Below are 18,322 nucleotides of genomic sequence, written 5' to 3'. Positions count from 1 at the left end.
AAACAGTGGCATGGCATGTGCTGCATATTAATTTTCACTAAATTAACAGAATGATATATGAACCAAAATATCACATAGGCAGCAATATTTACCATCAAACATTTTAGCACATGAATATCGCCACATAGAGACAATGCTCTCGTACATCCAAACCATAAGACAAGAACGCAGAATTTATGGCATATACATTGTTAATATATCTGAAATATCACCCAGCCCTACTAATAGCCATATTTTGTCAAAGCTTAACTATCTAGACTAAGCTGTTTTTACAGAGTGAGATGCTGGTTAACACAAAGCAGCTATGGTATCAGCAATGGAGCAAATATGTGTTAAAGCCTATTAAGGTCTTGGCTAATCCAGACTAACCAAGACTTATCCAGCGCTAGGCTGACAGTTTTAACTTATTTAGGATGGGCCATTAATAGGATGACTGAGCACCAACAAGCTGCTTTTTAATTCTTTCTTTGGTGGCACAGGGATAGCGAAAGGGACAGAACTTTTACTTATTAATTTTCTTATAGCGGTAAAGGTCAATCTTGTGTATTTTCACAGAGGTCACAGATCCACATAGGAGCAACTGTGTCTTTAGGATCTTTCACTGTTACAGAAATGCTCTGGTTTCTATCCATAGTTCAAGAACGCTTATGCAAAGCTCAGATTGCGTTGGCAAGCTTTGGTGGTGAAAACTTTAAATGAAAGGTAAAATAATCTTCCATACAGGTTCACCAAGTTTAAGTCAATTGACCCTTCCTTACACTCCGTTCCCAGCTTCACAGAACATCCCAGAGACCTCTTGGAAATTTCTCTGAACATCTTCAGTAAAACATGATCATGAATGATACATTAACTTAATTTAAAAACCAAATAAATGGAACAGATATCTTTGGTTTAAGTTTCTGCCCCTATAGAGGTGTATCTTCAGAAAAGAGCAAAAACATTTTACTGAAAGGAATTCTTATCAAGTTCTTTTCATTATGATGTTCTTTAAAGCTTCTCGGAGTTGGCAACCAAAACCAAGGTGGCCAGAGTTTATCGAGTTTCATTTGGACGTTATCTCAGCGTGATTTCACCAAAACTCACACTTCTATCCATCTCTCCCTATCGGTCTTTGCCATCAGCTCATTGTTTCATCCTACTGTACTGTCCATTTTTAATACAAGCAGCTCAATTTGTGGCTTCAAGCGGAAAAAACAGTCCTGACTAATAGGAAGTGAATGAAGGCTGTCCGTGTCAGATATCACTGCTTACTAATTTACTGAGTCATAGACAGCACAGCAACCAAACTTCACAGCTTGATAAAGCATCCAATTCTCCTTCCTTGGGAGTAACCAGAGTCCAGTGAGCAGAGCAATCACGCCCTCACAAGGCAATAACTGTCCACCATTTTGAGATAATTCAACCCAGGAATAATTGGTAAAAGTGCAGAGACGTCCCAGATTTGACAGGTGGCACAGGCTGACATAGCAATGCTCCCAAGATGAATTTGTTGATTGATGCTTCGCACTCAAAGATGATACTTAAAATACTTTTTATTTTCTCATTAACTTGTCAAGATTATCAAAGGAAAAATCATCTGCTCCAAATAAAAAGCATTGATACTTCCTTTACTAAAGAAATAAACGCTCAACTCACAAACCTCAGCTGATTTACCTACGATTTGAATACTGTAATCCAAGAGGATTCATACAGTTACACAAACCACTGTCGTTTACGTTGCACTTAATGACACTTTGCAAAGCAACTCAGCTTTACATTGACGTTATTGTCATTCTCCATTGCTCATTTTCACACATTCCTCTCTAACTTAGCTCTATCAAACTGCATGCAACATGCATTATCATACATCAGACCACTGGTCAAAAACTGATAGCCAGCATACCACCATTTCGCTTTAAAGCAGACCTCTGGTATACACTTACGTGTACATGCATATACACCAAACAATGAGCATGCTGAGATTTGTGTCCTGTTGCATGCCAGGCCCTGTCCAGTATTCGGCCCGCATATGCTAACGCGCTAACGCCTTAGCATATTCGCTAACGTTGATAGCCTGTATACTATTCACTTGCATACAAAACATTATTACGATAATAAAAAATGATCATTAACCGCTAAAAAACCTCAAACCTACTTTAGAAAACCGCCACCGCGATAAAACGGAGGTGGCGTGTTTAATACCACGACTCACCGCTGAAAACCACAGCGAAACCTGTCGACTAACTGTGTGTGTGTGTGTTTGTGAGTTTAACGACGGTTCTCGTACCTAGCAGGAGCAGCTTCAACTCCCGTCTCGCGTCGCGTTTGTCCCGACGCAGTTGCCTTTCGATTTCGGCGTTGATTCGTTTCGACTCCTTGGCCTCTTCGCTCAGGCAGCAGGCCATCATCGACTCTAAAGTCATCCCCACAGCTTTACTTTACACAGCCCGGCCTCGTTTGGGCTTCAGAAACGCGAAAAATAAAAAAAATAAATATATATCACTCGGTTCGAGTGACCGATGGGAAGAAAGCGGGTAAAAAAATGAAATAATCCCCCAATCCTTCTCCTCTTGAGGAAAAATATTAAGAAGAAGAAATAAGAGGAGATGATCTGAAGGGGGTTAGAGAGTGAGAGTGGGGGAGGGGCCGAGGGGGCCTCGCGCGCGGCGTTCAGTCTTCCCGCGGTGAGCGCGAGCTTCTACCCCGCGTGCGGTGCTCGACAAAATAACGGAGGCAAGAGATGAAGAAAAAACCGGGAGGATGAGGAAGGGAGAGCAGCGTCGACGACAACGACGGCGAGGAGGAGGTCCAGGAGCCTTATCTCGCAAATTATTGAAAAATCCAGGGCAAACTATCCTCGCGTACGTGCGACACTCCCACAACAGATCCGCGGCGGCTCACCAGCAACACGGGTCCCGTTGAAAACGGGACAGATCGCACAGTCGCGACATCCACTTAACCTATGTCCCCCTTCTCCACCCCTTCAAATGAAGGAAAAACAGATCCCCCCTCAGGAAAGGAAGAATAGCTGTCCGATCGGGTGGATGAAGCGTTACTGCCTCACAACCAGCAACTGAACAATGTCAAAAACATTCCCTTTTGTGTCGTTTTATAACACGGGAGCGCTCAGTCACAACACTCGTAGAAAAATACAATTCCTGGAAGGGGGAAAAGCCAGTTGTCTTTAAAAATTGATAAACGTTATGCCACTTTTTTTTTTTTTTTTTTTTTTTTTTAGCAGATGACAGCAGCGTCTCCTCCTACATCAGCGGACGGAGCTGCGTGCGCGCACACTAGAGTGGTTCCACACGGCCACGGATGATTGACAGGGAGACAAGTCGGGAGTAAGTGAGAGAAGGCGGGAGCTGTGCGAGCTCGAGTTCTGGAGGCGGATAACCAGGAACTGTCAAGTTTGGTCGACGGCACAATCACTGCCGGGGTGTGTCGCTCATTCTCAGGGAACAGTGTGCACTGACACAGCGCTATTACTTCCACATAAGTCTCGCGTTATAGAACACATTTCTGCATAAATCATGGATGGTTCGCACTTCAGATTAGATAAATATACTTTTTTAATGATGCCAAACGGGAAATTGTCAATACGATTTATAATAATAATAAAGAAACGAAATAATTATGATCTGCAAATCATTAAAGTACTTTATCCTACGAAGAAAATGTGAATAATGGTTATTAAAATTAAAATATGATTATACTATTATTATTATTATTATAATAATTATTATTATTATATCGTTTTTGTTGTGATTACTACAACTACTACTATTATTTTATTTTATCTGACTAGTTAACATAGCATGGAAAATGGCATGGAATTATATAATAATTTTTCTTCTTCTTCTTAATGTCCCTCACAAAACGATAATAATATAACCACCTTTATATACGAAGACAGGAATTAAAAGAGTAAGTTATGAACATATTGTACATATAGGCTGTTAATAATTTAACGGTGCTTTAATTAAACGACACAATTGTTGAACTCTGCCTACATCTAGTGGACACATCTAGTATTGCATGTTTAATTTTAATTTAATTTTTTATTTTCTCAAGGGTCTCTAAACTCCGGCATAGTTGAGCTCCTGCCTTAATTAAACACACCTGAAGCAGCTGGTCAAGGTCTTACTAGGCACACTAGAAACTTCCCAGCAGGTGTGTTGAGGAAAGTTGGCGCTAAACTCCGCAGGACACCGGCCCTCCAGGACCGAGTTTAGAGACCCCCAATTTATATCAATGTCTAAATCAAGTCGCCTTGGTCTTGGTGGATGCTGTATGTTATGCAGACATTTATATTTAATTTTAAGATTCATGGAAATATATAAAGTGTAGCAGATAAGCAGAAAACCTACAGTGCTGTCATGTAAATCAATCAAATAATCTGACAAAAGGAGGATACCCAGTGTAATGACTATTATTTGTATGCTTAATCTGTTAAGAAAAGGAAAAAGACTTATTGTCTTGTCAAATATGAATTATATCAATCATGTAAATAGCAACATATATTTTCAATTCAAAACAACACAATTTGACAATAAATAAACAAATAAGGGCTAAATAGTTTGCATGCCTGGATATTACAGTCTAACATTTGTTTTGTAAAAGTTGTAAAGTTGTTTAGGTATTCACATTACCCCCCGAAACATTAAAGCCCATCTCAGTCATTTAAACACTGAGGCAGACCAGCCTAAAAATGCACAACGTTTTGTCAAATAAAAGAGACAGTTTGGCCATTTCGAATTATTTTACCCTCGGTGTCAATGGGGTACAGTGTTGGACTCAAGTGTTCTTCAAAATATATTTTTTGTTTTGCAGAGACAAGAAATCCATACACTTCTGAAACGACATAAGGATGAGTAAATTATGAATTGTAATTTTTGGGTGACCTAATAATATTAGGCTACTTTAAACACCAATATAGTCAAAATATGGGAAAGACATAATAGTGTAGTTTGATATGATTGCTATTTCACAAATAAATAGAAGCTTTCTAGAGTACTTCTCAGAGTAAAGTACACTAGATCCCGACAGCAGAGGGCAGCAGATGTTTGTGAGCAATAATCTGATTATTCCATTGTTCACTTGTCTCTTCAAATAAAGAGGGCACTGTTCGATTATAAATGCTCTCAGACACTCACACTTATCCAACCATGTACAGATCTCAAGAACAATTGAATCTCTTGCACATACGTCACATATTTCTTCATTGTGCAATTTTATTCTAATTGCTATCAGAACTGAAACTCACTTCACATAACATACTCTTCAGTTTTCTTAGATGCCATTGCCAATTTCGTGTTTCCATGCTTCTTCCGGTCTCACTTTCTCTTTTCTCATTTTGCTCTAGATGCAATATGGGCCTCTCCACAGCTGTGAACCTGTAAAGACAAGCTGTGAGTAAGATGCATGGCCGCTGACAGCTTGAGAGAAGCTGCTTCATGTGGCAGCCACTGGCAGCTGAACAGCAAACACATTGCCAAAGCGTCCCTGTGCAGACCTTCGAGACTTTTGCCTGCCTTGGGGGGAAAAAAATTGCTTGACAGCTCTTAACTCATTTTATGGTCGTTCTGCAGAATATTTAATGAGACTGTTATATGTAACACTATTGATTATATAAATATTTAAGAGGAAAAAAGATTTCCACAATGAGCATGCAATTCCAAAACACAGAAAACAATCCACTTTATTTTGCAATATTTTTTTTTTCTGTGAATGCATGTAACTTTGATTCATTAGCCCCTTATAGATAATTAATTAGAAGAAATATAAGAATATATAAGATATAACAATTTGCAATATCTAGCTGTTTTTGAACTGGAATCTAATGACAATCGGAATCCCTCTCAAAATAAGGTGGATAGAACTGAAAGCAGAACTGATTGTAGTTTTGATGTTTGATAGTGAAGGTCTTGCCCTGGATTTATGTGCTTTAAACTGGATCTTAGCTGGGAGCGGCCGAGATCACTTTATACCCGCCAGAGCTCTTCCAAGCCTCTGTTTCCAATAGCAACCGTATATGTGCAGCTCAGCGCAGCGACCAGAGAGTTCCACGGGGAACGCAGAACTTTCTCTCGTCATCTGATTGCACAGCGGGAAGTTTGTGATCTTAGCACCCGGCCAGTAATGGAACGTGTTGAATGCCAGAACCCTGTACACAGAAATGAGAGCTCTGTCATCATTAACTCATGCTGTAGTTGCACTAAATGCATTTGCTGTGTGAAATTAATACAGGCATTCACTGAAAATCTTCCTCTCTGCTGCAGCTCTCAAATAGCTCATTCTAAATCATGTGCTTTTTCTGTACAATTTAAGGAATATAGGGTACAAAAGTTCTCTCTGGAGTGGTATCCTTTCAAAAGGCACTACGATGTACCATTAAGGTACTAGTATGTACACTTTGGGTGTAAAGAGGGTAAACGCTCTTCATTCTGAGAGTGTATTTTTGCTAGCTTTACAACCATGGTCTCTGTATTGTTGTTGCTCCTGTTGGGTTCAACAGCATTCAGGTTTAGAATGACATGAGTGAATAAATAATGTCATTTGAATTTTTTTATTGAACTTTTCATTCAAGGTTGCAATTTGTGCCAGACACCTCAGAGAATGGCTGCAATCATGTTTCTTTCCTCACTGTTTGCTCCACTCCACTGTCAATGTTAAAATCTCTTGCTTGTGTCTGCCATCCAGCTCTATACAAGGATTTGGAAAGCCAATGTGGACGCACACATTAATGGTTCAGGATTAGTGCTTCTCCTATAAAGGTCACATGATCATTTATGAGAAGGAGTGACTTGTGCAACCAAAATATTATTAAGATGTCACTTCTGACTTCTAGCTATTGTACACTTGATTAGGGCACTTAACCCCGGCCCTTCCCCAGAGACGTCCCCCACAATTAATGCCAGTGACAGTGTCACAAAAATATATGCTAATTGAGACTTTCTCTATTGGTGTCAGGGACTTATTTTAGGCAAAAATAGGGGTTTCTACAGGGAAGTTATTGCCATGCATTTTTTTTTTCAGAAAAAAACAAAAACAAAGAGAAACGAATAAATAAATGAAAATGTAATATTATCAAAAACTATGGTAAACTGGAAACTGAAGGCATAGCCTACAGTGCAAAACATTAGTCATTTATCATCCACGACTGTCCGAATTTAACATAACAAAACCGCATCTATGTCAGTCAGCTTGATACATTTAGCTTGGTGTCAGCATGGGCAAAACAACAGTATTTAAACAAAGTTGCAAAGCATAAAAACAAATGTACATGATCATAACTGATGTTGATTATTGGACCATAAGGAAATAAATACTTACCTGTAGACTATAAAAGGGCACAAGAATAAGGATAGTGAGAGAGGTACGGTCTAGTTGTCACCAGTGCATTATCAGTATTTTACATTCAGTTTTCTATGTATTGTGTGAATATTTGATTTTTTTATATTTTAATATTTTCTGTGCATTGTGTGCATATTTGTATATTAGCAAATTCTGCTGATTTAAGAATATGTTAAAAAAACCTTACAAACAAACCAGTCACTATCACACAGTTTCAGTATAGTAATGTTTTGCATCGTAATTATGAAGTTAAAATAACTCAATTTCCAGATTACTCTTTTTTTTTTTTTTTTTTTACATCAAACCTAGAAATATTTCTATCAAATATAAACGCTTAAACATAAGCTGTTAATGAAATATGAAGAAAAATGGTTTGAAAATGTTTTATTAAAGCCAAAATTAAGCACATATATGCATATCAAACAGAATTTTAGTCCAGAATTATGTTACATCTCGTTTACCTAGAAGCCAAAGATCTTTGGTTGCACAGCTGAGGTGTGGGATTTTGCCTTTAGCCATTGAGGTTGGTTGATTCAAAAATACTCCAGAGGAAAACAGATTGTGTGTGCTATGTGATCTTGGTGAATTGGAAAATGAATCTCATTTCCTTTTGTATTGTACACGTTATGATGATCTAAGGGAATCGTTGTTTCTGGAAGTTACACAACAAATTTCTGAAATATGTTGGTATGCTGATGATCAAAAATTATTGTGCTTGTTTAACTATGATGTGTTTAAGTTTGCAAACTTTGTTTCAAAGGCTTGGAAAAGAAGGCAAGCCTCTTTATTTAATTAGATTTAATTTTGTTCTGTGTAGGATTATGGATTTTTATGGGTGATTATGTGAATAAATGAGAATACATGTGTATAGGATTACATACATGCATGAATTTGAACACATATGTACTATTATTATTATTAATTCTATTACTATTATTTGGGGAGCAATGTATTCTATGTACTTTGGATCTGTCTATCTGGTACATCTATCTTGTATATTAATCCTCTTACTTATGATTATTAATGTTGGTGTCTTGTAAGTCCATGCGGCTGGGCGTAATTATACGCATGACACAATAATAAAACTTCATTCATTCATTAATTTATTAATTCATTCATTCATATAAAAACTGGAAGTTTATTTTTTATTTGAATTTATTGAAAAAAAATTGGGTGAGTCAAGTACTAAACAAAAAAAATATATATAATTAATTTGTCCTGACAAATATATATATAAAAGTATAAAATATAGGGTGTATGTATATATATATATATATATATATATATATATATATATATATATATATATATATATATATATATGTATATATATATATATATATATATATATATGTATATATATATATATATATATATATATATATATATATATATATATGAGAGCATACAATGTAGAGTGTAAATGTGTAGTTATATGAATATTTAAAAGTCATTACTAAGGTTTTTAGGAAAGTGATTTTACTAGAATGCAGTTTATAGTAGGTGGTTAAAAACGCTATCCTTAATTGAGCAATAACTTCGCAACTTGTTGCAAAATACAGTTGCTATCTCTGGTTGCTAAATGCTTTTTAGGTGCTATTGTAATAGCTGAGTGTTTTGCTAGGTTAAAACATTCATCATCGTCATCGGGATTACGAATACTCCCAAGTGGTGCTGCAGGAAACGGCCACACAAATACCCAGAGTGCTCAGTGTCTTCTGTTCTCGATGTCAGGATCACAAAGAGAGTTCCCACATCAGGGACAGTGACTGCCACAAAGACCAGAACGCTTCTACTTTCATAACATAAATCACTTGACAGATACTATTTCATCTCTGTAGTTCTGCAGAAAACATGCATGCTTACAAACCACACTTTTCCTGACAGTGTTTTGACGAGTTTGCTGTTATCTATCACAGAGAGTGTGGGCTAGATGGGGTCTTGTGGTGAAGGAAAACAGTGGGGTATCTCTGGTATCAAACCCAAGTCTTTGATTAAAACCTCCTTCCTTCTACATCAGAGTCACAGATTGAAACTAACCAAGATGCCCTTTGCAATTAAGATGCTCAGATCCAATTAAAAGAGTGATTAATTGGCAGGGAGGGAATTTAAATAGGAACGGCTGCAAACGAAGGCACAGCGGTCGGTCCTGAAACAGGTCTGCTGTCGGCGAGGATGAGAAATCAAGGAAATAATTGTCCAGCAACAGGAGGCTGAAAGGTTGGTTTAACTCTGAGCTATAAAGGACGAGCCCAATCATACTGTGCCAAGTCCACTAAAATAAATTATATTCTTCTAGACTTTAGACCAGGAAAAATCTCACAGCCTTTTAGGAAGAAACTCTAGCAGTTCTCAACAAAATCTTTCAAGAATAGATTATCTGAGCTATGCCACATTAATTTTATAGCTCTATACTTTTACTGTATGTCAACTATTGTCTCATTCGTGTCTATTTTAAGAGAAAACATCCTACAAAGCTGATAGTTCAGCTGAGAACTACAATAAAGGCCCATTCACATCAAGGACATCAACTATAATGATAACGATTAAGGAACTATTAAGGTTTAATAATCATTCAAGTTATATGAGAATAGTAAAGTCCACACCTCAAGTTAATAAATAATGACAGAAAGAAATGATATTGTTGGGATCACTTTCAAAACATTTGTTTATTTTTTCCCCAGTTGAAATCTCTGACAGCCAATCATAATCCTTCTTGCTTTAAAGAGCTCAAGTATTTGAAGCAAAACTGCTACCCACGCTTATAATAAACAGAGTGTTATCATGCATTGATGTGGGTGCTAATTTAATTATCGTTATATCATTATCTTAATAGTTATCGTTCTCTGGGTGAATGGCTCTCAAGTCTCCAGAGCTTCCTAAATCTATAAATTAGCATGTTTCTTGATTGTACATTTGCATGAATTTAATACATAAATGAGAGAACTTATCTAGTCTACATAAATGACTTATGTTATGACCTACTCCTTTCATTCTTTTCTTTACCTTCAAAATCAAATCACTGACTCCACTCCAATAGTCGTAATGATGCTAGCTGTAGCAAACAAACAAGCATCATTGGTTATGTTAGAAATCAGGATGTGAAATATAATGTTAAAATTGTTTGCTGATTATCCACACAGATATGTCAGATCTTCAAAATAGAAACACCATAATTACACAGCAATCTTGGCAAAGCAGCAGGAAGAGGGTGAATGAAACAAAGTGTGAACTAAAGAACTTATACTCAAAAGAAAGAGAACAAATACCCACCTGAAGGCTGGCTAATACCTTTAAAATGCTATACTGTCTGTCCCCCCCCCCCCCCCCCCCCAACACTTTTATCACAGTGCCACCAGTTTTTTTTCCAGAAGATTTCTTCCTTGATCTATGATTGTTTTTTTCACTTTAACTTTGACTTCAACTTTGTTTCCTTCAATAAGCAAAACTAAGCAATTGTACTGATATGTCTGAAGTTGCATTTGTGTTTACTGTTATTTCTTAATGTACAATGGAATAGCCATGCTTTTTTTGCACATGGTAACACATCCATATAAAACTGGGCAGCAGCTCATATAATTTGCATGGCTATTATAGTTAACTATAACTAAAACCATAAAAATACATTCTCATTATAATTTATTTTTAAATGTTTTTCAGTTAGTTGAAGTGAAGGCAGCATTTCTCATATTGCATGACTTGATGTACTAAAATAACGAAAACTGAAAATAAAAACTTATTATAATAATAATAATAAAACCACAAAATTACTCTGTGATACTAACATGACACTGATCATTTGGTTTAAAACTGGTTGAAAATATTTGGCTTCATATTGAAATCTCAGTATTGGATCTGCAAGAAATGGGACCCAAATGCAAAGGAGCAGACAATGGTATTTTGTTAATAAGACGTAGCCTAGAACAGCAGGGGGGATGAGGAGTGAAACAGTCCAAACTGAGCGACACAATACGAGCAGGAGGGATGAACACCGAGACAACCCGAGATAGCCACGGACATATATATAAAATACATATATAAAATTAAAAATAAATTAAAAATAAATACAATTCTGAATTGAAGAAGAAACTAAACTAGCCTAGAATGCACCAAATCAAAAACTAAAGCTAGTCAGGACTAGAGAAAATAAAACAGAAACAAGGATACAAAAATACTGGGTAAATAAATAAATCACTAGAACAAGATCAAAGGATAATTTCCAAACAAAGAATAAGAAAACACCACAACAAACCAGCAGAGGAACAAGGGAAAGGAGCACAATATAAAGGAGCAGAGCACGAGGAACAGGATTAGTAGTAGCCACAAAAAAAAAAAAAAAAAAAAAAAATTTGTATGGGTCAAAATTTTTCTTTTATGCCAAAAATCATTAGGATATTAATTAAGTAAAGATCATGTTCCATGAAGATATTTTGTTCATTTCCTACCGTAAGTATATCAAAACTTATTTTTGTTTAGTAATATACATTGCAAAGAACTTATTTTGGACAATTTTAAAGGAGATTTTCTCAGTATTTCGAAGTTGTATCTCAGCCAAATATTATCATATCCTAAAAAAAAACACATCAATGGAACACTTATTTATTCAGCTTTCAATTTAAACAAAATTGACCATTATGACTGGTTTTGTGGTTCACGGTCACAATTTGAGATCTCTTCTGAAACTCCAAGTTTTTTTTTTTCAGAAGAAAAGAATATATATTTTGAAAGCTTGAAAATAAAAATAAAAAATCTCAATTTGCTCTACATGGTAAACAACTGAGACGTTAAAGTGAAAGTGAATGTTCTCTCCTGCAGGTGTTGTTGACAGGAGTGTGAGATTTTGAAGGTGATGTGATGAGCAGTGTCAAGCCCTGGGTGTTCAGGACTGCACCTCCAAAACACCTCGCTGTTCTCTCTCCACCTCCATACATCTCAAGACACTGTTATTCAAACAAGCTTTTAGTTGACTGGGCTTAAATTTACTTTGGACTTTTTATTTGTTTTAATTTTATTTGAATATTAATGTGGTTGTACCTTGTAAAGCACTTTGTGATTGTGAAAAGCGCTCTATAAATACACTTTACTAACTTACTTACTTATATACATCTCAAAATCTGGAGAGAAAAAAGCCTCAGCACCTGTTTGGATCTGAAGCTTTTTTTTTTTTTTTTTGCAGGAACAGCAGTTAACTATTATGGTTGGTAATAACCTGTAAACGCTGAGCTTTTTTCACTGGCTGATTCCAGAGACTGAAAAGAAACTTTACAGCTGCCTTCCATCGTAAATAACCATTATACTGCAAATTACTCGGGGAGAGGTGTGAGTTTGAGAAATGTGATATATTTTGTTATTTTCCCTTCGTTCCCATCTCTCTGCAGCACACACTGAGTGCTGAAATTGAAAGTTGCCCCGGCGGCTGATACTACAGCTAAAACTACTGCTGTTGACTCTCTTTTCTACCATACGTCTGTAAATGGGAACACAACAGCTGTGCTCTGTACGCTCTGAATGAATCAGTCGTGACTATAGTGGCATTTTGGAGTGGCCTTTGTTTCCATAATTGACTTCAGCACTGGAGAGCGGCGTCGCCTGCCGTCTCTGGTACTGGGTCAGTCTTAGATATTCAATGTACTATTGACCAACCAAAACTTATCAAAAGAGAGGAAATATTGATCACGTGCTTCTGCCTTACAGAGCCAAGTTCACCGCTTTTACCCAGTGCTATTCCTTTGTGAGGTGGCATTTAGGTGGATTGATCCCTCTGTAAATCGACCATATGAGAAAGAGCCACATTATTGAGATGGTATTATATAAGAGAGTCCCATGAGCTGAAGAAATCCATCGCAAAGGTTTTAATCATGTGCAACATGTGCACTGACACCCATCTAGAGACCCGGTACACGCGTGCCACATGTTCCAGCAGCACTGCCTGGGCTTCCTGCTGGTGTTCAGAGGGTTGGAAATGAGAAAGAGGTGAAGCAGACCAAGATAAGGCTATCCGGTTGATCCGGGCTGTGTGGAAAGAGTGTGTTAACCACAGAGGTTTCATTTGATCATGAAGTCCATTGCTGAGAGAAAGAAGTGTGCAGAAAGGTAACGAGAGTGGCCTGTATCAACTCGCACTAAAGACCTTTCACACTTCTGGCAAATATTCTTGTTAAAGAATCATTTTAGAGCCAAAAAGCTAAGTTTTCTTGGCTTTATCAAGGACACCAAGAGCCATTTCAAGATGGCACAAAAGTCACACTGAAACTGGGAAGAATCATTTGTGTGCTCCGATACACAAAATCAGCCAGAAGGAGCCATAAACTTTATAAATGTGATTTGTTTCTGAAGTCCATGCTTCATCATCAACTGAATAATGGAAGATGAGGGGATTTTTTTTTTTGTAGCATGTTCAATTTGCAATGTGAAATTGATGTTGTAAGATATTCTGTACAATTCCAATCTTGCATCGCGCACAACATGCATAATATCAATACACTGAACCAAACCAATTGATTCCATATGAAAGTACAATCATACTAAAACACCTTTAAGTGTTATCTGCTCATCTTGAGGTTTGGCTGTGCATGATGTCATTGCAGTCAACACTGTGTAGCGACCCTGTGAATTGAACACAGCAATAATTTTTTTCAATTCTATTTGGTCCTGTTTTATGGACAAGAAATTACACACTTCACATTTAAATGGCCACCACCAAGGGGGAAAATTGGATTCTAAAGAGAAATCTTGAGAGGAAATACAATTTTAATTCTTATTATAATCTATTGACCTGTTAAATGACTACGGAGTTCTTCTTGACATTATGTGAATGGGATGAAACCAGCGCCAAGCACCACTCAACATTTAAAAAATGGCTACATGACATCATAAAACAGCTCATCAGTGTCATAGACAAGGACATCCGAATGAAACATGGTTAACTGTTATATGTACATCAGAGTGTCATTTCCTCATCCACTGCAAGTTTTAATTAACAGATCATACAAACCGTCTGAGAATTATGATTAAAAATGGCAATAAAAAAACTTTTATATCATAAATATTATATCAGAAATTATGGGAGAAAAGCCAAACTGATAAAACTAATGCTGATGGGTGGTGAAACACATAAAAGGACTGAGATCTCTTTAATATCTCAGTTGTTTCTCCCAGACAGAATGAGATTAAATGAAGAGACTCTTGCTCACATCTCCTGCTTCTCAGATGTTTCTCCTGACAGTGTTTCAAAGTCTCTCAACATCTCAAACTGAGCTCACCCATACCAAGATGCCAAATACTGCAAAGATCATTTCTCATCAAATAATTTAATGTTATCCACAATATTTTGTTTCTGTTTCTCCAGACATTTTAGGCATTTTAGAAAAAAAATGAAAAAATGAAATTAAACCTTACATGAAACCTCCATTGCATTGCAATTTAATAAAATAAACAAAACACTCCCTTTTAATATCCCTTTTCTTGTTTATCTATATATAGTTTCTGGGTAATTATTTTATAAAATCTTTTTTTCTTGTTGCTGATCAGACTCAGACTGGTTTATGTGAGGCATCTATGAGCTATTTTCATTATTAGTATTGAGATATTTTACATGCAAACAGTGGCCAATTAGAGTGGAGAGACGAGCCCCCCACTGAGGAAGTCTCTTAGCGCTCACTTACTGCAGGGGTGCGACAGCAATGAAGCCAAAAGAATCCATGCATCTGAACTCCAGAGAGGGGTCTTGAAAGCAAGGGATTAGCTTTCTGCACCGAGACGCTTTCATCATTTGTACATGCACAAGTTTAATGATGAATCTGAATGTACATTAGAAGACTAACGAAGACCATTTAAAGCTGCACTGTGACTCATGTGCTTTACAATAACACAATGCATGCAGAATTTAAGCCATGTAGATGGAGACCAGTGCTGAAAAGCCTTCCATGATCAATGCATTTACAGTAGCCAAGGTGACATTTATCACTGCATTTCTGGACAATGCATTTCTTTTTCATTTTACATAACACATTAAATTAGTTACTTTTTAAAACTTGGTGTTAGCTAGCAGTGAATGGAAGGTAAAGAAAGTGAAAGAAAGAGATCCCATCATAAAATACTATTTTTACAGTATTAAAACCATCTTAAACCAGTTTTAGGTGTTTCCCAGTTTGGGCTAGTTTAATGATTAAGAGAGGTTTTGACACTAACTAAACCACCTTAAACCAGCTAAGACCAGCAAACCAGTCAGTATGGAACTGTAGTAATGCTTAGCAGAAACTAGGGTTTCCATGGTAAATTCTGTGTAACCATGGTTAATGTTATGGTAGCAAAAAGACTGACAAAGATGTGGGATAGAGCTGCAATTTTATCTTTCTTAATTACTTGCATCACCGATATTATAAAACCGTTTCTTATTCTCAGTATGTGTCTTGTCATACTGTGTGATTTCTTTAGCAAATAACATTATGAACCACACATTCGGCGACAGGGGATGTGATTTAAAAAGCAACACTAAAATCAATGGCCAGAAGCTACAATTAGCCTTAAGAAAACATTAATTTCATTGAGGGGAAGCGTGTGGATGCTGAGTTATTGTCTCCGTGGGTCTGACTGCTGTTATTGCACCCGGGCACCTCTCTCTGTTTCATTTCCACATCACAGCTGGTGTCTGTTTCACACCTGTCAGAACAATTAAAGCACGCACACATCTACCTCGCTATCTGAAAGAAGACGTAGCTTTAACTTCTGTTGTTTTTGTGTAAAGCAACTTATAATGACCAGAAACGAACCGTGCCCTCTGAACAAGCATGGACTGTCCTGCACGCTCTCCTCACACTGGAATAAAAATGTTATGGTACATTTGCAAATGCAACTTCTAGAGCTGTTTGCCATGTTTTATGACTCCTAATTGTCCTTTTTTATTTGACATATCTTGGACAAACTACATCCTAAAGTCTAGTTTTATATTGCTCATTAGTGCAGTAATGAATTCTCTCAGTAACTCTCTAGTGCACAAGTTGCATGAAGGTTTCGATTTCTCACACATTCATTTATGTCCCAGCTCAAAAGCCGAGATCGTGAAGTGGAGTTGGAAATCATTTTTATCCTTTGAAAAAAACATCAACAGTTACACACCTCCCATAAGTTGATGTGATATCTCAAATCTGACTGGCCTTTTTGCTCTTTATTTACTGTGAGTTTAAGAGAGAATAGAGTTTTATTATGGCTGTATGAGAAGTCTGTCAATATCGAGCAGGTCGTTTCGGGTCATTGCTCACGTTTTCACATGCCCACATATTTCCATTAATTTGTCATTTGAAAAATATCACCTCTCCACAATATCTCTTGAGCACATGGGGTTTGGTTGGTTATGATATTTTTTTTTGAAGAAGGTATCAGACTATTTCACCTGTTTCCGAGAGGTTGCGTTTCAAAATGAATCCAAACAGAGAGTAATAAGTGAACCTCAGGTTTGTTTGGGTGTCTAGTCTAAATCTGATTGCTTGCTGAGGCAACCATGAACCATTTTCAAATTTTCTACAGTGTTGTAACTATGGCATTTTGGCAAATACTGTTGTTACCATGGTAATATTTTGTACCATTAGAGACGGAAGAATTGTACAGTAAGACAATAAACAGAATGGAAAAAGAGAGAATGAAAGTGAGAGAAAAAGAAAAAGGATTGAGAACAACAACATGTGAAACGTGTGGGCGACGCGATTCATCCTCTTTAATGCCTACAAGATCTATTTTGATGCCTACTGATGCCAAATGTGTCTAAGAAACCCCATCTGTGTTTATCATTACAAGATGACCATAAATACAACCACTGACTGACCAACACGGGGACAGAGAAAGGACCAGAAACTTATTCAGTTAACTTATAAATGAACATCCAATTAAAAAAATCGAATTAATGATTTGAGGAGTACATTCTGCTTGAATGAGGAGTCATTCATCAAAATGTAACCCTATGAAGCCTGCTGTATCATATATGCACACATTTCTAAGGCCTCAGCATGGTAAAAACTTACTGGACTGAAGAAACTTAACTACGTTTTTTTTAGAAAAATAATATTAAAATGTATCAGATATGATCTATTAGGTTTTTGAAAGACGTTTATTTCTTCATCTCTCAATCATAACTGTGTTGCATTGCATTATTTGCTTTGTAAGCCATAAAAAGCTATATAGCCAAATAAATATCACCAAATTGCATATTGTTGCTCATTTTTCCTCAATTATGAGCTCCACATGCTCCTGTATCATACTATGATCCATAAAAGCCTGCATCAAATATGACTCAACAAAAGACATACAGTATATATTATTATTTATTTTTATTTTTCTTAGATTTGACTAAAGGTTCAATAAACTGTTCCATTTCAAAAACAGATTTTTCTGGCTATATTATTTCATATCCATCTTTACAGGGTTTATACTTGTTTTCCAAGTCACACATTATCTATTACTATTATGCTGTTGCTTGTTTTTATGGATATAGGGATTTAAAAACACCCTAAACCTGTTGTAAATACAAAACATGATGTCTGAATCAGCTCAGCTCAAGTTTTGCTTGCTGCATCTCATCCATCACGTTGTATAAAAAATGCAACAAGCAATGCATCTCTTCAAAGCAATGCAAAAGTGCTAATCAACCTATGAAGGTAAAGTATGCCAGTCTAAACTGATCTCAAAGCATTGAACATAGGTTGCATAAGGGCTCCGTGTATTGGGCTCCTCTCCGTTTATGAGACAACAGAAAACTAAGAAAACAGCATAAATGCTTTGGTAAGCTGAAGTGCTCTTTTTTAGCGCTCACGCTGTCACCTCGATGACAAGAAGAGCAATTCCCAGAACAGTGAATTAGGAGATCATCATCTTCTAAATTTTCCAGCTCAGTGGGCAGTCACTTGTGGTGTGTGAGGGGGTGTCGCTCCTTAATTACACAGATAATAGGACTGTTTCTCATGCTGATCACACTGAACGTGAAACCCCTGGACTT

At 36.7% G+C, this 18,322-nt stretch overlaps 1 protein-coding gene across 1 annotated transcript in view; it reads right to left on the bottom strand.

Annotated features, from left to right (window-relative positions):
- LOC113112706 (guanine nucleotide-binding protein G(q) subunit alpha-like) overlaps positions 1 to 3,170 on the bottom strand; it is a 38,120-nt gene extending 34,950 nt beyond the window's left edge. The window contains exon 1 of the mRNA XM_026278489.1: positions 2,267 to 3,170. Coding sequence (XP_026134274.1) covers positions 2,267 to 2,402 — 136 coding nt within the window. The 5' untranslated portion in view covers positions 2,403 to 3,170. The remainder of the gene's footprint in view (positions 1 to 2,266) is intronic.
- Positions 3,171 to 18,322: the final 15,152 nt, after the last annotated feature.

The sequence above is a fragment of the Carassius auratus genome, chromosome 2 (assembly GCF_003368295.1).
Source record: "Carassius auratus strain Wakin chromosome 2, ASM336829v1, whole genome shotgun sequence".
Classification (NCBI taxonomy): Eukaryota; Metazoa; Chordata; class Actinopteri; order Cypriniformes; family Cyprinidae; genus Carassius; species Carassius auratus.
Note: the sequence above shows the minus strand (reverse complement) of the source record. Positions and strands in the feature narration are given on the sequence as shown.